Below are 25,192 nucleotides of genomic sequence, written 5' to 3'. Positions count from 1 at the left end.
CATAGGCAGCCCTCACCCCTCCAAATGGCAGATATAAAAGAAATGGAACAGGGGAATAGGAAAAGGCAGCAAGAAACATTAAAATACTAAAGTTTACTGTCAAGGATGTCAAGGAAAGTAATCACTAAATCTGTTTATTTTCTTCAAGTATTTCTCAAATCCAGAGCTTTGTCATGAAAATGAATGCTCACCAGACAATCCTGGCATCCCAGGATTTTATTTCTTTTTTTTTTTTTTTTTTTTTAAGTGTTCAAGCACGCATATTAACTTGTCAGCATTGTATTTGAAAGTTTTATGATGTTTTCTTTCCTTCCTTTCACTGCCAAACTCAGTACTCCAACCAGAGTGAAAGCAAGGTAGCTGTGCCACCCCAGCTGGCAGGTTAGCATTACGCTCCAGGCACCCCGCTCCCCAGCACAGAGAAAGAGGGAGCAGAAGAAAACAGCACAGTTGGCCCAAAGCAAAATAACATGAAATCTCAGCAAGTTATGTCCTGTACTTCCCCACACTGACAAAGGGCAAAGGAGAACAGACAGATGTAAGAGCTTGTTCCGTCATGAAAAAGTTGACCACAACGGGTATTTCTGCAGCCTGGCAGTCTACGGCATCACTGGGAAGTGGATGTTGCAAAAGCAGTATGCTGCTTCAGATTAAATAAATACACATCTTGACGGCTCTCATGTTTCTTTACAAGTAAAAATTAACTTAAGGGTATTGGTGACTAGCATTTGCCTGCTGTGAAGCTCAACTTCATTGAATTTATGTCTGTCATTTTAAAAATCCAGTCTATGAAGAAATGGTGGTAGATGGTAAGTGATGAGAATTCCAATCTAGTGAGGATGGTAAAATTGAGAAAATTAAATTGTACAACTGTATAAGAATCACCAGTGAGATCCAAGTTCAACACAATGCAGGCATTTCCAAATATTTGCAGTGAAAGGAGCAAATTTGATGTTTTATTCAAAAGAAACCCGCACTGAATTCAGATCATCCCACTAACCAGAAAAAGCACGTAAGGAGAGTCAGCTGAAGTGGACTGGGAGGTCAAAGCCATGACAGAAAACAGACATACCCACTGAGGTGAGTTTTGCATAGAGCAGGACAACAGCAAAATGCTAACCAAGCTAGGCAGATTTTCCACAGATAGAGAAAAAAAAAACCCCACACGTGAGGGGGAAAAAAAGGCAAAGATTACAAGACAAAGAGGTCAGAAATAAAACTTATGGCTCTGTGTAGAAATGCTTCATATTTATTTCTGTTCTTTCACAAGGGAAAGAACAAATATATACACACACATATACAAGTTTGAGCAATTAATAGTGCAGAAGGAAACAGATCTGTCAGCTCCTGGCAAGGATCACATTATTCTTACAAAATACAAACAAGTCTATCTTACAAGGGTTATAATCGGGGATTTATCAAAGCACCTTCCTGAGAAGTTGAAAATTATATCTGATACATCGAAAGCAATGGAGAAGTCATAGCACAACTAAAGACTCTGAAAAACTAAAAACTCTACCCATAGCCAAATGCTGCATTCGCTGCAAGGAATCTGAGGAGAGGAGGAGGGAATTGGGGAAGTGATAAGAATAGGATGAAGTGAGCGGTCCCAATGATGTTAGTAAGACTATGTATAGAATAAGCACGTCACTATAAACACAGACTGCACAATCCACCCCCAAATATCTATAACATTACGGAACTGCTAGAAACACAAATGGAATTCTTCTAATTTCACCTTTTATACGGACTACTGGGAACCATTTTGATAGGTTCATATTGAAACACTGGAGCGAGTTCAAAAAAAAAAAAAAAGGCACAGCATAATCAAGACTAGAAGAATTGATGTATGAAGGAAGAGGAAAAATCACTAAGCATGCCACCCTTGGAAAAGATGCAAGTAATGAGGATTCTTACAGCTCACAAATATCTGAAGGATGTAACCATCGAGGAGGGACAATAACTAGTCCAGACAAAACGGGCTTAATGTCAAGTAACGCAGAGGAAACACAGTTGCAAAATAATAATAGTATCATGAAATGCTTCCTGACAGAAAAGTGTAACAGTTATTTTAAAGCATAGAGCATCCTATATAGATGTACACATTAGATAATCTTACACAGACTGCAGTCTAGTCATGATCCTACTAGACGGCTGCTAACACAGGGGTCAACCAAAGAGCCTTATACCATTCTTTTTTTGATGTGAATGGTGATGCCTCCTATTCCGAACCAAACTGCACAACAGGTTTGTACGGAATTTTAACTATATTGAGTACTTATGGCTATTCATTTGAATGAAAATCTTGGAGTGATTACAGCTAATAAACATGCCATTTCTAAACCTCTGAAGTGATATTACAATTCCAATAGACCATATGGTTTCAGTGTATTTATGCTGCAGTGAGCTCCTCGGAGCCTTTTTGCATGTCGGCTGTGACTCGGGGTGTACTGGGGGCACGTGGCAGGTTTGGGTGGTGAGGGGCTGCGGGGAGACCTGTGGTGGGACACGTGGTGGACCCCATGCCCATCATGGTCAGTCATGACACTGCTGTGAGCCACCTGCCCCACGCAAGCTTCACCACTGCCAAATTTAAGGAAGTGTTTCCTCAATTTAAGTCTTTTTTCCCAACCCCAATACCCAAATCAGTAAGCAAAAGTTGGTGTTAATTGACAATAAATTAAATTAAGCAAAATTCCCTGTGCTGAGACTGTTTTGCCAGCTACAGGAACAGATACTTTTCTAGATGTCAGCATTTAATTTACTAAGACTCCATTCATTTACTAACAGCACTGAGCTCAGTCAAGACTTCCTATGTCGTCGGAAAAGTCATAGCCGCTCTAAGAGTCCCCAACAAGTAAACAAGAAATATTACTGAATAATACAAAATGTCACTAACTTATTGCAACATCAATCCTATTCTTTAGACGGATGACAGGAGAACCTCTGAAGAACAGGTGCACTAAGTATTTATTCTTTATAGGTCACTGAGATATTAATATTTTTTACTTCTTTTCACTCTGTTCCCACAGAGTTATGTCAAGGAACAGTATAGTCACATTAACCCTATTGTAATCCTGCCATTCAGTTGAAAATGTGGCCTATTAGTAATTAATCTTAGAACTGGAGGAAATAATAGCGCTCTCCACTTCACCGATACCACTGCTCATCCCACATTTATAGCTCGTACAAGGACCCTTGACAGGGGAGAGAGAAGCAGGGGAATGTGTTAGCTGCTGCGAAAATGAGATAGAAGCTACTGACTTTGTAACCTGTAATTCACCAAAAGCTTTTTCTTCATTTTTTCTGCAGTTAAACACATACTTTAAGAGACAAAAGGTCCATTTTTTTTCTCTCAATGCACACATGGGAGTCTCATTAATGTTAATTGGATTTATGAATGCCTGTTGAAAAGAGAAGAAACCGTAAAGATTTCACATTTGCAGGGAAACAATCAAAGGAACAATTTCTTGTGCATCTCACTGATGAAGAGATGAGGAAATAATAGATGAGTCACTTCACATTACGATTCAAAATTCTTAAAATAGAAGAGATGAAAACACTGATTTCTGTACAGGTCATATTCATGTAAGGGATTCTTTCTAAGAATCCAATTTGAACCTTCAAGTGTAGTCCTGCTTCTAATTACCTAACTCTGAGAATAAATCATGGTCTCTGAATTGTAATTATACAGATTTGTTGCTGTAATTCAATTTGGCAGGTTTAAAATACAAGTGTAATTTCCTCTACCCCCCCGTAGTCTTCAAAGAGACACTGAACTTGAGCCATTTGATAATTTATTCCATATTGTAGCTTTCACATTTACTGCGCATCAAACTTCTGACAGATTTTTCTTAGAAGGCAATTATATATGGCTCCAGTTACTTTACAAACTGATTTGAAAAACAAATCAAACACTCATCTCTTGACTACAACATGGTCAGCATTAGCCACTACCTGGCCTGCAGCGCCCAGAGCACTTCAAAGCAAGCTCAAAATTTCTGCTACCTGTGATGGGGACGAGGGAGAACATACAGAGTCTTCACGCGTACAGATTTGCTCTATGGGGACTTCTCCAAGGTTGGTCTTCTGCTCAGTCCCACACAATTAATTGGAAACTGTCTGTTTGTATCAAATAGCCCCCTCTTACAGAAAAGAGAGATTCAGCCACTCATAAAGAGCTTTGGCACTGCCTTCCCTCAGAATCATATTTGCTCTACATAAATCATGAACTATAAGAAATGAGTATGATCCCACACCACTATGTCAAACAATAGCTCTGAATACACAGAATATATATTAAAATAAAAGAATATTTTATATTATATAAAATATAATATATAGAAATATAGAATATAAACATATAAAAAACAAACAAAATCAACCCATAAGCAGACCATACCCACTGTATGAAAAGATGCAAAATACCTGACCCATTTCCTGGAAATACTCAAACTATGGAAGTATACACTGTCCACCCCACTCTCTATGAGCTCTGTGGGCTGAAGAAGATAAGCTTTATGGCTTATTCCTTATTTTTCCCCTCTTTGCAACAATCTGCATCTCCAGTAACCCAGGAGTGCAGCATACAATGCCTTTAGAAAATGCTCAGCTCTAGTTTTTATTGCTTCTGCACAATCCTGTTCCAATGACAACAAATCAATTCCTCTATCGGTAGTGCTCCTGAGTAGCTTTTAAAAGCCTTTCCAAAATTAAGATTATATGCTCCAGCAATTTTTAATATGAAAAAGTGTAAAATACTGCTGATAACGCATATGATTTGTGGAGAGCAAGAGCTAAACATCAATTAGTTTTGGACAAGTTCCGAGTCCATCATCTTTCTTAATTACAAGTTGGCTCACTGACTATGAATCGCATGACTCAGCTCGGGAATCCCTAAAAAGAAATCATAAGTAGATTCAATAGTTGCATTTGATTTATTTGTTACTCAGAGCTGAAACAAGCACTGTATTTCAGACCTCTGACAGATTAGGAGATCCCCAGAGAAAGTCAGTGGAGACACCACTCCTGCCAGCCAGCCAGCCAACATCTGGGACGAGGTGAGCCACGAGCACCCAGTGGTCCCAAAGCCTGTGAGCAGGACATGACAGTGACATGCCTCGCTCCCTGAGGAACCTCATTACAGGAGATTAAATTAAAAGCCACTCTCCTACAGATCAAACACAGAATCGTAATGTTGACTGAGGATGGAAGGGCCATTTAGTCCTACCCCTTGCTTAAAAGCACAGCCAAGTAGATTAAGGCTGCTCAGTCAAGTTTTAAGCATCTCCAAGGACAGACATCCCACAGTCTCTGACAACCTCTTCCAGTGCTTGACCACCCTCAAATTTTTTCTTTTTCCTTGTACCCGATCAGATTTCCCATGTCCCAGCTTGTGCCCGTTGCCTCCCACCGCGCACCTCCACGAGGAGTCAGAGCAATAATTCTCCAAGTCCGTCCCATTTCACAATACAAGAACCTGAACGAACAAGGCAGACACTGCCGCCACAAATATGCTGACAGTGACAGGCAAACCTTTGTCCCTGAGCTATAGCTGTTCTCCTTCTCCAGTTCCATCTTATCATTAGTCACTGTAATTGTTTGCTATTGTTTGGTAACCTTTCCTTTCTCTGCACGAAATAGATTGGGTATTTTTGTTTCCCTCGCATACCTAGCTGCAATTTCCCCTCAAATGCAAGCACACTGGAAAACTCCACTTTTCTTCTTTACTTCTCCGTTATTTACAAAGCAGGTCCACTCTGGGCACACTCCATCACCACTTGCAATTGCCAGCATAATGCTACAGCTACCAGGTTTCTGTAGAGTTTTTCTAATTACATTGCCTTGACACTTCCATACCCACGAGCACTCAAAGGTGTTTCATAAAGAAACTCTAAAGCATTTTTGACATCCTGTTGGTAGCAAGCTCTTCTCTGTGCTCAACAGGCCATTAGTATTACAACTCCATAAACCTCTGGAAGTGGTCCTTTAAAACTGTTTTAATCTCTTTCTAATTCTTAATTCTACCTGCTAGTTCACTCACATTTGCTGTTTGCCAAACAAACAGGTGTCAGATGATTTAGTGGCTCGTTTGCACAGCAGAAAGACAAGCAAGTATTATCCTGATTTTTCTCCCTCATAAGATAAAAATTTCCTTACCACTATCAGAAAATCAGCATTACTATTAGAAAAATCAATGCAAAGAACAAGCAAACCCCAAATCTATTCAGCAGTATGTTCCACTGCTAACCTGAGAGTATTCTAAAGCACCAACTAACTATATTTTAAGAATGTATCATAAATAAGCAGCATAAAATGTATTTTGCTTTTAAAAAAGTCTATGAAAAACCCTATTTCGTTTGTATAAACAGTTGTTTACTGCTCATGTAAAAGAGCATAATGTTCTTTATGTAATTACATTAAGTTTCCAGAGTCTCACTTTTAAGCAAACCTAAACTTTGTATCACTTTTTCTGACAATAAAGAGCATTTTGTAAAAATACAATGCTTTAAAAAAAAAAAACAAACAAAAAAAAAACAACTGGTGGAGACTATAGTCTAGTGTGCTATGCTGCAAGCACTTAAGAAGCCCAACATCTCTGGTATAAAGTCATTTATACCACTTCTTTGCCATTTTTTTTACATTTAGAAACCAAACGAGGTGATTAAATAGTCAGTACTTAACATCCAGATAAACATCTTCCTGTGCTGTTAAAAGCAGGGCAAAAAAATTAGTTTTGCATTAATGAAATGTGTAAGTCATTCTTGGTATCTCCTACAAGTTTCTGTTTTCCTCAGTATTAATATTTGGGGGTATAAAAGCAAGTTATCCAAACATACAAAAAAAATGCTAACACCAAAAAAAATAAAATTAAAAAAAAAAAAGAAAACCAACCACACAACAAAGCCTTAATGTAGAAGTTAGTTACCTTCACTGATCAATTCAATTCTGTTGGTCCAGAGAAGTTTATTACTGTAGCCACAAGTACATTTGAAAAAAAAACCCTGCCTTTTCCCAAGGCCGTAACCACCGATGACACACTTAGCCCTTGCCCACTGGGAATGGAAAGGCAGAGTGCTGTCGCGCAGCTGGTACCCACGTGCTGCTCAGGTCGCTTCCCCATCCTCCTGCCGCACCTCGCCAGCGCTCCTCAATGCCACCCTCCGCTCCTTCCCAGCACGGCCAGCAATTAACCGGGAAGCAAACTGGACGCAAGATGAGAAGACTACACGTCTGTCTTTCCTAGCACAGAGCAGCAGTGTTGCTGAAAAGGGCGGAAAGCAAACTTGCAAATTGGGAACAGCCCAAGACCTACATGCTGAGCCTGGGACTGGCAGGTTTAGAGACCGGCAAAGCTTCAGGTGAACATCTTTGCCCACACTATTCTCTCCCGTGATAAAGCCAACTGCTTCCAACAGAGTGCAACCAAACATCTTATACAATTAAACATCTTTAAGGAAACTTCCCTACATAACGCTAAGTTTCAATAATGTCTAGTTTAAAAAAAATAAATTAAAAGCATCTTGCTTTACAGATTTAGGCTCAGGTTGTTTCATAGACTGCTCGGCTAGACCCCTGTATGCATCATAACCCTATATGGACCCAAGAGCATCCCCAAGTTTTAACTCCAGACATTTTATCAAAATCCATTTTATGAAGCAGTAGCTGATACGCTATTCTGTAATGGGTATTGTGGTCTCCTGTTAAAAACACTTTCAGCAGAAATTAAATACTTAGAAACTGCAGCTATTTAAACAGATACCCTAAAAGAACAAATACATTCTGCCATGCAAATCAAGTTGTAAGTGTATTTATTGAAAAAAAAACTCCACAGACTTTATGGACACCTACACACAGAAAAGACTGACTTTGTAATTTTAAAAAAAAAAAAAAAAAAAAAAAAGTCTCACAAGTCTCAGATACATTGATTTGTATTTGCTGTGGAAGTATGTTATCAGCAAGCTGGAAAGGAAGCAGTTTTCCTAGTCCAGAAACTTATTTCTACACGGTGAAGCAGCAAATTCTGCCAGACATTTTGCATTACAAAGTTTTAAAGAAAACAACCTGACCAAGACTTGGCCAATGTAAGTAATATGGCTATACGCTAGCTGTGAGAAGTCTAGCAACATGAATATTTGAGTTGAGCTGGGTCCCAGAGGAGGTAGCCCGATCACTTTCTATTTGGGGAAAGGACTCTCTCTAAAAATATCATTTTCACACACACACAAAAAATTTAAAGCAATGCAAATCAGCACAGTCAGACAAAAAGCCTGAGTCCTAAATCATTTGTACAAACCAGGAATATCGATGAGATACTGAAAGAAAAAAAAATATCTCTCAGTTCTTCAAACCAAATCTAAACATTTTCCAAGATGTTTCAAGAATTTTAAATCAAAACATTTTTCTTTATCGTATGCAATGAGGAAAGCAATGCCAGGGAGACCTGGAGATTACTCTCCAGGTCTTATTTGAGGATTTGCTCTAAGAGCTGTGGGGGAAGAATTTGCATTTCCTTTCTTACAACACTATTTGTATAACTACCACCATTTAAAATTCCATATTGAAAATATTTGGAAATTTACTATCTGAACTAATTAAAAAAAATTGGGTTCCACAGAAATTCATGTTCGCACACAACTCAGCTGGTTCAAAACAAACACCCTCTGCGCCAAAGGAAAAACGAAACCCTCTGCCCAATCTGTACCCCTGCCATAGCTAGTCCTCAGAGGAAGGGAATAGCAAACATATTTTAACAAAATAAATCAATTAAACTATGAGTTTAAAATTCCAGTTTCCTGACGCCTTCAGGCAGTTTCTTATCTCTATTAACAAAACAAGGTTAAACATGACAAATATTGTGCCTCCTTGTGAGTAAATGTTGTTTTGTTTACTTTGGGGTTTTTTAGACAACATTAAGTCACAGCTCATCAAATAACGATCTCTCAAGAAAACTGAAGGAAAAGCATTTGTTCCCACTTCGAAAATGCATGGAAAAATAAAAGGGTCTGACTAGTGTTTGTTTATAGGGGATTGGGGAGATACAGCTAAATTAGGAAGGATCACTCCCTCTCCCGTGTTTACACTTGAATCACAAGTGAGCAAACAGAAAAAATCAAGTCACTTTCTACCACCACCACCAGGCAGTGTTAAAGGATCTATGCTATAAATAAGGCCACCATCATCATTAACTGTATTAAGACATTAAATAACAGAAAATGCTCTGGATTGATTTTGTGGGATTATTTTAGTCATCCCTACATCTCAAGATGCATCTATTCAATAGCTTTGATTTTTGCAGAGATTAATTGCTCCTGTTAGCATGCCTAAATGCCATTCAAAAAAGGAAATACTGTAACTGTCACCAGTTAGGGGCATCCAAGATCTTGCAGCTGCTTAGACAAGTCCTACTCGAAAACCCAATGTGCTAAACCTAAAGGCTACTACTCAGTGTGCTCTAGATGTGCTCCTCACAGTTAACTACTTTTTGCAACGCTGAATCCCTGCTGATGGGAACGTCAGAAAAGCAGTATGTTCCTACAGCCTACAGGAAAGCTGAGGCTTTTAGAATGCAACCTGCACCTTGAGAAGGTTCAGTAAGTTTAATGAATCCAAAAATATATGTGTGGTTTTGAAAAGACAGAAGCCAACTTGCTGTTTTCCAGTTAGCAGCATGTTAAAACAACGTGTTAGCAACACTGTTTTCCAGTCTGAGCAATGTGTTAAAATTAATGTCATGTATCTCTGAGCTAAGAGATTGCTATGGATATTTGCATCAGAAAATACTCAAGGCAAAAGCTCTCCTCAGACTTACTCTTTAAGGCCCTGATCTGAAAAAACTAAACAAGTGTACTAATTTAACCATGGTAATAGTCTAATTACATTCAACAGAATACCGATGTGTTTGAAGCTTACCATGCATTTAATAAGCTTTTACAGTACAAAAGTCTGCCTCAGTAGTAGCTCTGAATCAGAAGCTGTCCCAGTTGAAATCTGCTGCACATTGGACTCCGGCTCCTACTATTTTTTGGACCAGACGATCCACTCATACCAAGTCTGACAGACATGAGTGCCGCATCTCACTGCATGAGACTTGCAACCTCTCAGAGTTGCTTTGGAAATGCACCTAAATTACAATAGCCTCCTGTTCACTCAACCCACTGAAACGAACCTGTTGATGATGCTTTGAATCAGCACTATTACCAATAGCCTTATTTTAAAAAAAAAAAAAAAAAAAAAAAAGTCATGTTCATACAAATGAGCTCCAGAAGTAGAATACAAATAAGATTTTATTGTTACTTCCATTTTACCAAATTATTTTGTTGTCTTCCGAGTGGTTGGTTTTCAATCATGATTTAAGTGACACCAATTAACTATTTAAATTAAATTAGGTAGAATTTATTTTGTCATTTTAGTATTTTAATGAGTTAAGGCTATTCAGCTTCTCTCATAGAAAAGATGCAAACATTTTCAAGTTCCAAACTCAGGCCATGAGCACACTGAAACGCCAAAGACATTAGCAGATCCACAGGGGACAAACCACTGATGAAAGTAACAGGTGATTTTTCTCCCTTAACCAATATAACTCTAGCCTAGCAACTCTACCCTACAAACTCTGCAACACTAAAGATGAAAAACAATATGTTGCAATAGTTTTAGTAAATTCTGCACGTATAAGATATAATTTAAAAATTACCCTCAGCTACTGGCAATACACAATATGGCAAACAGAACTGCAGGACCTGTTTTTACCAGTATTTAAAATAAACCTATGGTAAGTACTGTTTATTTTATATATGTATTAGACACCTTGAAATCAGCAGACATTTCCACCTGATCATGCAGAAGCACAACAGCTTCAGTATTCTTCATCAGGAAAGCTGTTTTACAGGTAGTTTACTGCTTTCTTACTGTAGTAGGGTATGGATATTTGTCAGAGAAATTCTCACAAAATAGATTTTTATATCCACCACAACATACTTACTTTAGTTGATCTGGAAATACAAAAATATTCTACAAAAGGTAAAAGAACTAAAGACAACAGACAGCCTGAACAACAGATATCGTTTTCAGAAGACACTAGTGTATCAGTATCTGAACTCCATGGAGTTTTTATAAAAGCAGAACTAAGCCCTAGAACTTTTAGCATAAGTTACAAGTATTTAAATATATATATATACACACACACAGAGGTATATAAATAAAAATTCCAAGCAGTTTTGTTCAATAAACCTAAAAAGCAAGACAGCTGATGGTACAAACAATTGGATTATTAAAAGAAGGTCTAAACAGACATCCAACAGCCTTTTAGACAGACCTGTACCTATGTTGTATTTTAAAGGTTGATATGCACACCCTGCACCCACGTCCAAGCTGACTGGGAGGCATGAAGCTGTACTACATGGTAGTCACCTGAAGTTCACGTGATCTTCCTCTCCACAGAGCCTACCACAATGAGTTCAGAGTTTGATTCCCATTTGAGATCACTTGTGCCTGTCTCCCTTGGAGCTGGGGATCGCTATTTCAATTCTACTCCTGAAGTACCCTGTGTACATATTTATAACCAAAATATAAACCTATATATATATATGTGCATATAGAGACATTATTGTTATACACAATAATAGATTTCTATGTTTGGTACATTTGAAACTACAGTCCTTTAACCAACTACTTACCAGGAAATTTCTGATTCTACCTACTTTCTATCAGTATCAACAAGTGTCATGGTTTAACCCCAGCCAGCAACTAAGCACCATGCAGCTGCTCACTCACTTCCCCCCCCGCCAGTGGGATGGGGGAGAGAATTGGAAGGAAAAAGGTAAAACTCGTGGGTTGAGATAAGAACAATTTAATAGAACAGAAAGGAAGAAACTCATAATGATAATAATAATAACAATAATAAAATGACAATACTAATAAAAGGATTGGAATATACAAAACAAGTGATGCACAATGCAATTGCTCACCACTCGCCAACTGATGCCCAGCTAGTTCCCAAGCAGCGATCCCCCCCAGGCCAAGCCCCCCCAGTTTATATACTGGGCATGACGTCACATGGTATAGAATATCCCTTTGGCCACTTTGGGTCAGCTGCCCTGGCTGTGTCCCCTCCCAACTTCTTGTGCCCCTCCACCCTTCTTGATGGCTGGGCATAAGAAGCTGAAAAACCCTTGACTTTAGACAAAACACTATTTAGCAACAACCGAAAACATCAGCGTGTTATCAACATTCTTCTCATACTGAACCCAAAACATAGCATTATACCAGCTACTAAAAAGAAAATCAACTCTATCCCAGCCGAAACCAGGATAACAAGAGAATTAGAATTAGAATTACAGTAGCAATTTATACCATATAAAGGTCTAAACTTTTCACTGACCTCCTTGGGCAAGTAATAGGACCTTACTCATTCTGATCACCAACAGAGAAAATGTATTTGTCCAATTAAAAGAAGCGAACGGGCCCTACACCACCAGTTCTCCATCACTGTAAGTCTCGATGAAACAGATACAGAGCCATTTACATGAGTGGAATACCTTAGGGTGAAATAGCAGATATTCAGTCACCACCCAGGTACCAGCTACTCAGAAGACAAAGCAAAGAATCAGTTCTCTTGCTGACCAACCAGGGATCATACATGTAACTAGGATAATACCTTAAAATGGTTCAGTTTATATTCTGAAAGACATTTTAAGGATTTAGCAAATCACCTGTGGTGGTGACTCCAAACAACTGATTTCTGCCTCCAGGGAGCTATTTTTTCATACGAGTTTCAATGCTTTTTGAGGTTATAAGCTAGCTGCAAGACAGCAGCCACAGCAAGGAAGATGAATTACAAAGAAAGGCTAGTGTAATTTAGCATCAATAACATAAGGCATAAAAAAAGAACACAGTAAGCACATGAACACTTCAGGAGATCCAGACAAAAGAAAAAGTTTGTAGCAAACAAATTTCTATAAACTGCTACTGCTAAAAAGAACAGCCTTGGGAAAAGCTTCAAAGTCACCAAGTATGAACCCTGGCAAGAAACAGCCAAGCAATCGGGCCTATATTCATTGATTAAAACACCAAGCCATAAGCAATATTACACAAAAACACAGAAAGAGCATCAGAAGTTTGCAACATCATTGCATATTATTGACCCACACACTAAGTTTTGAGTTTCTTGTTCAAAAACCATCTGCCACGCAAAGACCGGTCAGCAGTTGGTTCACTTGGCCAGTACTCCACCAACAAAAAAATCCCTTCTGAAGAACTGCCACGGAGCACTCCAGTCATAGCTATCATTATGAGACTGTACATACTTGAAGGATATTTCAGACACTAGAAACGGCTGTGGGAGAGGATAAAGCCTTATCCAACAGCCCAAATACCACCAATGTCTTTTAACCAAACTGCTCCGTTTTCTGAAGGAATTTTAAGAGTTTGGATGCTATTCTTCCACATGTGCTGAGCCCGTTCCCCATCAATTCATAATTCAGATTTATTTTTTCCAGTAAGGAGCAGCAGATCACAACTGGGTAAGTGGGCCCTACCCACACTGAACAGTCACCCAGTGGGCCTGGGGGAGCGCAAATACTCTATATAGTGCAAAACTGTGCCATCAGACACCCAGAACTATACATAGATAATGCATTCCTTCATTTTCCCCCACCATCTCACTAAAGGTTCATTCACAAGCATTTTTTCCTTATTTTATTTAATTAAAAAAGTGGGGGTTTTACAGTAGCCTCTTTTCTCAGTTTGCCTAGATCAACCCTTTGCTTTGTTCCCTTTTGTGCCTTTCACTTCTCTCCAAACTCAGGTTTTCCCCATACGTCTTCCCTTGAGGAAGAGAACCGTGGCCTTCCCTTCCTTCTCCTACTTCGTATCTTCATCCCTCCCCCTCCCAAATAACCCCATCTCAAAGCCCTGCACTCAGTAGGCATTACAGGTAGATATGACTTAGAGAAAGGCTATGCCTGGGAACTAGGCAATAGTTATTCCATCTTTTTTACCAAAAAGTAACCCTCTGATGCTCTCCACTGCAAAAGACTTTTTTGGAAGGACCAAGTTTTGTGTTTCATGTTCCCTGCTAGGTGAGCAAGGGTTTGCAGCTCTTTCTTCCTGTTACCTTCTGGGAGCTTTGAACCAAAACTTCATAAAGCTTTAAACGACTAATTCTGTGTGAAACAGGACGCGGGCAGAGGATGAACACATAAGGATCACCTGCAGGGACAGTCAGGGAAAAGTGTTTCTCAGTGGCATCTCTTTGGGAATAGGGCAAAAAAGACAAGTTGCAGGTGAATACCAGGTCACTCCAGAGTGGGACAGTAGCCAAAAGCCCTAAGCACCTTCCTCCCCCGAAGCCTAACCAGCTCTGGGTTTGAAGATACATTACATGAAATCATCTTGAAACCACAACTTCATCATTTGACTAGGACCAGCACTTTCCTACTTGCTGTGAAATTCTGCTATAGCATGTGTAGTCGTCTTTCTTTCTAGATAGAGAGTGGCGGCAGAACTCTTTAAGAGAAGCAAAGCTTAACAAATATCTTAAGTTTTGCACAGAAGCAATTCTACACTGTGCAAAGCAGAGATTGTTTTCAGGTTCTCCTCAGTTTACGAGGAAGCAGTGATTTTTAGAAAGCTTGGAGCGCAGATGAAGACAGACTGAATGCTTTAGAGCAAAATAGGAAGATACGTCTGAGAGCAGCTCCAAAATATTTCTGGGTTTTAGATTTACAAATTGCTGTTTCTCCTAGTCTTATTCTAGGATGAAAGACACCAAGAGCATATTAAAAGGCTGCACTCTTATCAGAACTTCTAAAGACGTTCTACTTTGTATCAATAAATATTTTCATCTTTTTAAGTTTGAAAGCCTATTTACAGTGAAAGTGACTGAGGCTCTGAAATACTGTAGCATTTGACTTTCCTATAGAAGCCGGCCAAAATGTACTTCAGCACCTCAGAACTATTAGTCTGAACTATCCAGTCACCCTATATCACAACCCAACGGTATCTCTACCTCCTTTAAACTAAAAATCACTCAAACGTAAATAAGAGTCTTGACATCTGCATATACGCTATTTATTTCACAGTCAAGAACTTAATTTTACTGTCTACAGAGGCAATATCAAGAACTCTCCCTTTTTACCCCAGCAAAAACTTTGACAGTTACACTTGCTCACTGCCCACAACAAAAGCTTTTAAGGGTAAGGTTTCTCACGGCAAATCCACAACCAATACTATCTTTTCTCCCCTCACGTCTATTCTATCTCACTGAAGAACAGAGTTGAGTTAAATTCCTTTCCAGAGTAAGAGTGTTTCAAAGCCTACACAGTATATTTATTTGAATTTTAAGTTAACACCAGTCTTCCCCAACATATTTTGGTCACTATTGTTTTTACCAGTAAATAAATCAATCAGGAATGTTGAGAATGCAGGGCTGCTTTTTTGCCAAGGGAAAAAAATTAAAAAAGCAAGAATAAAATGCTATTGAAGCAGAACCAATTATGAATTGCAAGATAATACACAGTCCAAAAGTTACATCAGAGTATTCTCAGTCCTGCCAAATGCATCTTTACTGAAATTGTTCAGTAGAAAGAAGGCGATGCATTGTGCAATTATTTAAAGTGTATCAAATATTTCTGCAGCAGGTCTTGGTTTTGCAACTGTAACAGTGAAATATTACACACATATTGCCATCTCATGGATACTACAAATACTTGTTTAAAATTCTAAGGATGTAATCCCGAACAGAAAAATATGCAGAATCCACAGCAAGTAAAATTGCGGTAAGATTTACAATGTGAAAACAGGAACTTTACATTTGGAACAGTCCAAAAAATCTGCCTTAGATTTTCTCGTAGTAGTTACTATTCTTATGACTTGGCTCGGACTTGCTTTAATCTCTTTATTTAGGGAGAAACTGCAAGCTTGCCAACTCTAGCAAACGCTAAGTATTTTAGTAAATTCCCCATCAACATAGGTCATGCATTCGAGGGAACAAGAACATGGCAAGTAAGTTCTGCTCCATCTCCTTGAAAGGGGATTTCGGATTAAGATGGTGACGGGAGAGCGTGATAAACAACATGGCTAAGCCCCTCTTTCAGCTCCATCCTACTCTCCAGACATCTGTCCACACTTTGTTGTGCCGTGATTGAGATGCTACGTGATGCAGCTCACCCAGCCTGCTGTTATCCTACATCCCTTTTATCTGAACAGGCAGGAAAGCACATGTATTGCCAATACTATCGCGTCATAACTCTGCCATTAAAGTTCAGTAATAGTAGTGAAGCGAGTCCAAACAAGTCAGCAAAAACCCAACAGATGTAAAGGTATCAAAGTACAGCATACGGGTACAGAAACGGTTTTAATAGCCTATGCAGACTCTCCGGAGTATCTAGCCAAATTGCCTCAACCCATCAATTCCTTTCAAACCCAGAGTTTTGCTTTTGAAAAACTTGGCAACCGACAAACAAAACCGTATATCGTTTCTGAAGCGATCCTCGAACAAATGAATCCCTCTACCCAGAAAGCTCAGACCTCAAGTAAACAAGTTTCGGGTCCCTTCTTCACTTCGTCAAGCAGGACCTCCAGCTGCCCCCGGCACCGGGGGCGGTGGGAGTCAGCCAGCCGGTCAGTCACCTGGTGACCCCGGCGGAGCCCTCCTCGCCGGGGGATGCCCAGCAGCCGCCTCGGCGGAGCAGTTGCCGCCTCCTCTCCGAGCTCCCCCCGGGTTGAGGGCGGCGGAGCCCCCGCCCCGCCGCTCCCCGCCGAGGAGGGTCGCTGGGCTTCCCGTTCGCAACCTCCTCCCTCCCCAGCCAGCCTCCGCGTCGGCAGCTCAGAAAGGACCCGCGAGCCCCTACCCCGCCGCCGCACAGGCTGCCCCAGGGAATACGGGGAGCCGGGGAGAGCACCCCGGCAACGAGGGGGGCCCGGCAGGCGGGGGCTGAGGACGCCGCATCCTCGCGGCGGTAAAGGCACCATCGACCGCGCAAAAAAGCCGGCCAGCACCCCGGCTGCCCGCATCGCTGGCAACGCACACGCAGCGGTTTCCAGTTAGCCGGAGACGCTGCCGTGAAGAGGAGGGACGGGGGAGGCAAAAGAAGAAGCCATTACCAGAGTTTTGTTCCCGTTCTTGCTGAGGGGGCCTCGGAAAACTCCCTTGATGTTGCGAAAGTGCCCGTTGCTGAGGTGCGCGGAGCTGATGACAATGTAGTAGCACTCCATGGGGCCGGGGCCGCCTCCCCGCCACCGGCGGGGCGCTCAGGCCGGCCTCGGCTCGGCTCGGCGGGGAGGGCCAGGGCCAGGGCCGGCGGGGCCCCGCGGCATGTGCGGCGCCGCCGCCGGCCGGCTGAGGGGCGGGCGGGGGGGGGGGGGGGGGGGGGGGGGCGGTGCAGCCCCTCAGGCTCGGCGCGGCGCTGACTGCCGGGGGAGGAGCGGCAGCACGGCCGCGGCGGAGCCGTCTGAGCTGCCGCCTCTGGCAGGCATAGTGTTATTATAGCGAGCAGCCTTGCCGGTCGGCTGCACTGAGCCAATGGCAGGAAGCCACTGGGCTAATACCGAGAGCTGTCAGAGGAGGACATCTGTCACACGCCGCCTTCACCGCCACCCACAGCCCCCACGCCCCGCTGCCCCCGCCGCGGACGGGCCGACACCCCCCGCCGGGGCGGTGCCGGGGCGGCGGCAGGTAAAGGGAGAAGGGGCGGGGGGGGAGCAGACCCGTCACCCCAACCGCATGTGGCGTGTGCCCCCCCGGAGGGGCCCCCTGCTTCTTTTGGGGGGGGGGCCGGCTTGGGGCTACCACCGCGGGCGCACGAGGGTGGCTCCTCCGGCATTTGGGGGGCAGGGAAAGATGCCCGGGGGCGCGCCGCCCCCAGCCCAAAGCTCCCGCCCCTCCCCCGAGCAGCCTCCGCGCCTTGCCACCGCGCCCTTTTCTTTTTTATTACATCTATTTTTAACGCCCAACTCAGCGGGCGCTTGCACCGGCCGGGCTCGTTAGCAGGCGCTCCGCGGGACCGATAGCCACCGCCCCCGCCCGCCGCTGTCTCGGGCTCTCCTGGCCCGTGACGGCGTAATTAGGGGCAAAGCGGTCATTTGTCATCGCCGCTGAGGGCAAGCTCCATCCCGCCCTTTGCGGGGCTCCAGCCGGTGCCGCAGCCCCCTTCGCACCGCCGCGGCCCATCCCCGCGGCGTCCCGCCCGGCCGGCTGGAAAACCAGGAGCGCGCTGGCAAAACTTCTGGGTCACGGCGTGTTTTCGGGGAGGACGGGAGGAGCCGCGGGGGCAAGGCTGCGGCTGCATCCCTCCTCCCGGGGTGCCCGCCGCCGCTTCCCGACCCTCCCGCGGTTACTCACGGCTCTCCCGGCGCGGCTGCGGCCCGGCCCGGCCCGGGGGAGCCGGCGGAGGCGGCCGTGCCCCCGCCCTGCCTTCGCGGGAGGGCCTCGGCGGCTGCAGGGAGGAAAAAGGAGGATAAGCGCGGCTTGGTGTAGGCTCTGGCGCTGCCTCGGCGAGCCTCAGCCTCAGCGTACCGGTAATGTACTCGCTCTGCTTTAGAAAGCCCCTAGCAAGCTATGGATTAAAAACCGTCAGGTACATCAGCATGAGGTAACTATAATACACACCGTACTCCGCCATCGCGTTTCTTTCTTTTTGCAGCACACGCATCAGAACTCGCTGCTAGAACCAGAATTTGTCACAGTACACGACGTGTTTAATAAAGATGCTCAAGTCTTCCCCCCCCCCGCTAGAGATTGACAATTTGCGGCTTTACCGTGTAAGACTTCAAACACTCTGAGCTGCCGCATCCTCCGCCTACTTTACCTTTATTCTGGATTGCAAAAATCAAGATTTATGGGGTGAAATGCCAGTGCCAAAAGAGGGAACACCTTAGAAAATAAGCCCAGAACCATGATGTAACATCTAAAAATATCTCTTAGTCAGCATTTACTGCTGGCAGCATAATACCACCATCCTCTCATCTTGTCCTCCAAAATACAGGAACTGCTTCCAGGAAATTGCAGGGGGGGGACGGGGGGGACACAATGCAGAAATTCTGGCAGAAATTCCTGTCTTTGTGGTTTGTATCCTTGACGAAGGAAGCACCAGTTTATGAGAGGTACCTTCCTCTGATAAGGATTTTCTATCGTTCCTTCCCTTCATACACAGTGACTAGTAAATTTTGACAGCTGTCACTCATCCTTCAGCATTTTCAGTACTTAGGAAGGAATCACAGAAATGGCAGAAGTGCAAAGTTTTGACAGCTGATACACAGGTGAGAGATCAAAACTTGCTGCTTCTTGTTACAGCCAAAAAAGAGGGTGAAAACGTACACGCACATAACGCTATTTTTCTGCTTACAAGTAATGTACGTGTACATCCAGAAATAACCAGCAAGTTTATTACAGTGTAAAAATGAAGTCGATATCATAAATCTTTGATAGATTTAACAACACAGCACATTTAAGGCCCAGTTCAAGTTTCAGACAGGATCACGGGCATGATTCTCTTTCAAAAATGTCCTAAGTTTAGGTAGAATAGAGTAATGGAAAGAGAAAGAATAACAAAATTAAAAAGAAATAAAATTGTGCAACTCCCTTCTGGAAATAAATATTCTCCAACTTGGACTAGAACAACAATTTTTTCCACCTTCTAAATATAACGTTACTGATATGTCAGGACCCTTCTGCCTGGGAGTGAAACTCTTCACAGACAGTCTACTCCACGCATCCACCATTTCAAAGAATTGGAACATTTTTCTCTGAAATCCTTGCACTGACCCCTTCATTACACGTTGCTGACACGTTTAATTACACCCACTACAACCATACATGGGCCCTTTGGGAATTGTGCGGCTGCTGTCTGGCCTTTCAGAGGCGTGCAGGCACTGCTTGCACGCTCTTGTTAGAGTCCAAGGACTTGGGAAACATCTTATCATAGCAACAGAGAAATAATCTACACCCGTAGCTCAGGTTTGAAAGGATCAATGTGCTTTGTAACAAATGCAAGTGACTGAGCTTTAAAAGCTACTGCAGCTTCTGCTAATGAAGCTTGTTGTCCTCCTCTGTTAAAGGGGAGAAAAAAACCCAACTGAAGACCACTTGGTTCTTCCAAAGCACTTGATGAAGAAATGACAAGTTGTACTAAATAGCACCTAATAAGCAAAATACACATTTTTCTACTCCTGCTTATTCTGGTTGACCTCTTGGTTGGGTTTTTTTTGGCTGCTTCTCTGATACTTCGCTATCTCCAGTTTTCCTTGTGTGTCTTCCTTTAATCCTTCACTGTACTTTTCCTGCCTCATTCTGTTTCTCTGTTGTGATCACACAGACCCAAGATGCTGCTCCCTTCCCAATTTTTTTTTTTAATCTTAATAAATTGCTAATTTCATCAGTCCCTAACCCCATGGCTCCTACATACCATCAGTCCTGTTCCCCTGAGTAAGGATCTGGGTTTTGAGCTGTGTATACTGCTATTTATTCAAATCTCTGCCCTATAAAAATAACCAATGCTGCCAATCTACTCATTCTCTTATTCTCCCTGATACTTCCTATTTGGAAAAATCTTCAAGGAGTTGTTCCTGTATAAAACAGCAAATATCAACTCAAGAAACAGGCTATGGATCTAAGAGACTTTCTGGAAAACTTGTGAACTAGAAGCCAGTGAACAAATTACTCTAATTCACATACATTGTACTATTTTTTTCTGCCTGTGACTATACTCAGTATTCTGCATTTTAATATTTAATAATATTCATCATTCAAGAAATAGTCCTGGCATAATCAATCCAGAAAAAAATATTCAACAAAATAAACAATCCCCTTTGGTTAACAGTCTTTAAAGCATGGCACAGAGTATGTGTTACCAAGCGAATATATCCTGAGAAATCATTCACTCACTACTGAAACATATCCATCAAGGATAGAAAGAAATATCTGTGCTGTAAGTCACAGGAAACTCAATTCCGCTCCCATAGCAATCTTACTGAATTCAATAAAGCTCAGTTTATCCTAAGAATATCTCCCTGTAAGTAATCTGCTGTCTTGAGACACACCTTTTTACCGTCTCCTGCACTTTCAGTCTCCTTTTATTACTCTTTTTTTTTTTTCCTTCTTTTCACTTAGCCTTGGATGCTTTTCCCCATTTCAGATGTCTGTCATCCCAGCGTTAAACTGAAGGAAAAATGGGAGTATCCTGTGTACCTTTTAAAGGCCATTATGGTGTAATACACATTATACACTGTATTACAACTGCATTCATTCATCAGCTATGGGGGTGGTGAAGCTAGAAGAAAGGAAACTGGGACACTCTGGTAGCCTAGTTCCTCAGCACATCCTTCACCGTATGTGAAGAGTATCAGAGCGGGATCCCTATTTCAACGCCTGAGCTAAGCAGAGCGCCGGTATCACAAAAGCTAAGGAAAGGCAAGAGTGACTTAAAGCCCTGTAGCATGCAGTCAGATCATGGGCTGTACCCTGCAGCCCTCAAAAGCCACAGGGAGAGGACTGTGAAGGCTTAAATCCAAAAGTAGCAACACAGATTTATTAAAACACGCTGTGGGTTTGTTTTTTTTTTTTCTTTTCTTTGCTCCTTCAGCCCTCCAAAGCACATAATTTTATACCACAGGTCTTGCAGAACAGCTCCAGGAAGCAGCAGTCTGGCGAGACTTACCTCTTCCCTCTTTTCACATATCCATAGCATCTATATCTAGCCCTGAACAAATTCATGCAGGTAAGACATGCAAATGCTTTTCCGCCCCTTCTCTTCCAAATTACCAATACTACCACTGTCTGTTTTCAGATACTATTGGGAAAAAAACTTCCTGTTGTTAATTGAATCAAATACACTGTTCTCTGTGTCTTCCCTTCTTAATGTTTTTGCTGCAGAATTTCCCCAACAGCTCATACACACTCCTTTTTTTCTTCCCTTATCCCTCCCTAGAAAAAAAAAAAAAAAATTGCAAATGACATTCTGAATATGAAGTGACATCAGCAAGAAACTGACATACCACAGAAGCAGGAGACTTTTACAAGGGCCAGAAAATACCTGATGGTCCAGCCAAAGTAAAAGAACCCTCTGCAAAAGCAACTGTTGCCCGTTTCAAACGCTGAAAATGCAACTCACTTTGCTATGTTAAACACCGTCTTGCAAGCAAATCCTCCATCACGCACACTTGAAGAGTGGCTCTGTATGAAAAGCAAATGGAGCCAACAACTGGTAAATAAATCCTGAGAACAGTCTGTGATGGAATTAAGAGTTTCCCAACATCCGCTCAACCCAAACATCCAAGTCAAAACCAAACAGAAAAAATGAAATCAAGTTGTGAAAAATCATATGACAAAAATTGAGTCATATGATCTCACCAATGGCAATACCTCCATTTTTCACAATTGATTGCTATATAAAATCCTCTTCAGCTTCACTTCTATAACAATCTACCACAACAGCACAAGGAACAATCTTTCAGGGGCAGCATGGAAAAACTCAGTAAAAAAATACACCCCTCCATACATCCAAAAGAAAATGGAGAAAGACCACAGAATGGGTGCACTTCCACAGAGTGACCAGCCAAAACCTCCTAAAATCCATCACACAGGTTACAGAGCTAGCACAATATTAAAGCCAATGAAACATTAACTCCATAAGCAATATCCAGACAGGTTTCAAGCAGCCCTTCAGGGTCTTGTACTTTTCTGGAAAGGGAGTTGACTACGTAATGAGCACCAAGTTTTAATTTTTACCAATTAAAATTTTTCACTTAATTGTAAGCAGTTAAAATTCGCTTTGTTAAAGAATACAACACTTCAAAGATACGTAAGAAATGAAAGGCTTTTAACCAAAATAAACAAGGCATCAAGAGAAAACCTGGTAAACAAAAGCAAATTAGTGAATAAATAGGAAAACGGTACATTTTGAGATCTAGGATAGCAGATGGGTTGTGGCCATTTATCAGAATCAGATTATTTCCCTTGTCAGCGTCCACACAACTTTTTCCAGAGTTAAAAGATCTGGAGTCTAAAGAACTGATCAAAAGTCTTCCACAGCCAATAGGAAACTTCACCTACAGTGAGCTGGGGCTCATTTACTGCAGTAGTAGGTATTTCCATAGGAAGAAGTCCTGAAGTTCACCTCGGGACTTGGTATGAGCTCCAAGCTCTTCCACTGGGTGGTGGTAATGAGATCCAGAAGTTCAGGAGAACTGATAACAGAAGAACTTAGAATACAACCAGTATTCATTCATTCACGTATTCATTCATTCTGTCTCTATATATACATACATATTTTTGTGTGTGCAAACATGTATACCCACCTATGTGTACATATGCAACACTGGAAATGTATATATTCAGTAGTCTTTATGCCACAGGAATGAAAGGATGAATAAATTAGGTCCTAAAAATCTTTCAAGGGATGAAAGAAAAATTTTAAAACATTTTGGGAAGGGCTAGTGTACTAACTCTAAAATTAATCTTAAACACCGTTTGCTTCTTTAGCGTTCAGATCAACAACATAATTTTCTCAGTGTAAAAGCTGAAGAGAGCTGGGGTGACACTGATGACAGGTCAGAATGTAGCACTATATTATTCCTGAATGAGCCAGTATAAATTAGAGACCCACTGGGGCAAAAACTCCAGTGATTAATATTTTAATACATTTCATTGAGTTCAATATATGACACACTATTATGGCTTCCTTTTTCATGTGATCTGTAATAGTCACAGAAAAGAATGGAAATGAGATTAAAAATTATGTGTTTACTTTCCTAATATTACACATTTTAGTGAGATCCAATTTTTAGAATGGGAATGTTTGGCATCATCTGAAAATCAAACCCCTTTACAATATTTATGGTTACAACCTCCCAATTTAAGACACCATAAATCACATCAGGCATTAATTGGTTCAATTTCATAGGGCGCTTGTTCTAACAATACCAAAACACAGCAGAATATTAAGTACATGCTGGGGAAGGATATTTCTAATATTGTATAATAAGATGCATTGCCATGTACAATTTAGATCGTATCGCTTTACGCCACGGGTTATATAAGGAGCAGGTAATAGTTATATACGTACAAAATCAAAGAGTTTGTTTTAAACCTTCAGCAGCAGTGAGATTGGTGATGATAATTAAGGCAGTCCTATCTTTACCTTGTGGATCCTGGGCATTAGAGCACACGACACGCGTTGTCAATAGTGCTGCAAGGCTTGCTTGGGAAGACGAAGCAAGAGGCAGAGGCTGTCAGAGCCCTACGTCTACGTTGGTTTACTGTTCTGCACCAAAGTTTCATCTCCTCATTTTATCTGAATAGACTTTTATGGTTAATTTACCTTTTTTACTGTACAGCTTAAAATGGCTATAGAACTCCTTGCAGGAATATGTATGAGCTGCATGATACACCATAATAATAATTTTAAAACCCCACAATTTTTATGACTTATTATTTAAATACAGGTAGATATATGCAATATGATAATAGTCTTTAAGTACTCATTATGGTCCTCCTGAGTGGTGCTTAACACTATCAACTGGCTGTGTGAAAGGCCCTGTTTACTCGCTAGAACAATTGTATTTTTTTTCCTTAATAACTAATGACTTACCTATCTGTCTGCTGTAGCGAAAGTATATAATTACAAATAGGCATGTTAAAAATACTATCAAAAGAATTTAATCCAACTTTCAAAATATTAATAACTTATGCGCTTAATTAAAGATAGCCATATCAAAATAGCCTTGAGCATATTATAGATTACTAGCCTGAAAAAATTTCATTATAAGAAACAAAGTCAGTATTGTTCTAAAAATAGAGAGGATTTCCAAAGCCCAGCATATTGGGTTTGGCATTTTGACAATTAAAATTTGTCTACATAATTCATTTAATTAAGTAAAAACTTACTCATTAGCTCAAGCTATATAAATCATGCTAAGTTTTATCTAAATGTACATTTTCTTGGGTATCTGTAAAACCTGTGTAATCAGAAGACAAGGCAGAATACTATTAATAGCAATATCAAGACAACTTCCATGGATAAGCTGAAAATCTGTGCCCAAGCAGCAACACAAGCAGTTGTTTTTTTCATCCAATTTTTGAGTTGCCTTGGAGCTATATTGCTCTTGTATTGCTGAACCCTGAATTAACAGTCCTTCTTGTCTCCAGGATGGGAGAATGAAGTATTGTTACTTTTAATGAGTACACATTAATTTAATT

General features: G+C 41.4%; 1 protein-coding gene across 1 annotated transcript in view; it reads right to left on the bottom strand.

Annotated features, from left to right (window-relative positions):
* Window positions 1-17,335, bottom strand: part of ZNF804A (zinc finger protein 804A) — a 158,474-nt gene extending 141,139 nt beyond the window's left edge. Inside the window, exon 1 of the mRNA XM_052793089.1 lies at window positions 17,104-17,335. Within this exon, the coding sequence (XP_052649049.1) occupies window positions 17,104-17,214 (111 nt within the window). The 5' untranslated portion in view covers window positions 17,215-17,335. The remainder of the gene's footprint in view (window positions 1-17,103) is intronic.
* Window positions 17,336-25,192: the final 7,857 nt, after the last annotated feature.

The sequence above is a fragment of the Harpia harpyja genome, chromosome 7 (genome assembly GCF_026419915.1).
Source record: "Harpia harpyja isolate bHarHar1 chromosome 7, bHarHar1 primary haplotype, whole genome shotgun sequence".
Classification (NCBI taxonomy): domain Eukaryota; kingdom Metazoa; phylum Chordata; class Aves; order Accipitriformes; family Accipitridae; genus Harpia; species Harpia harpyja.
This window is presented reverse-complemented; position numbering and strand designations above follow the sequence as displayed.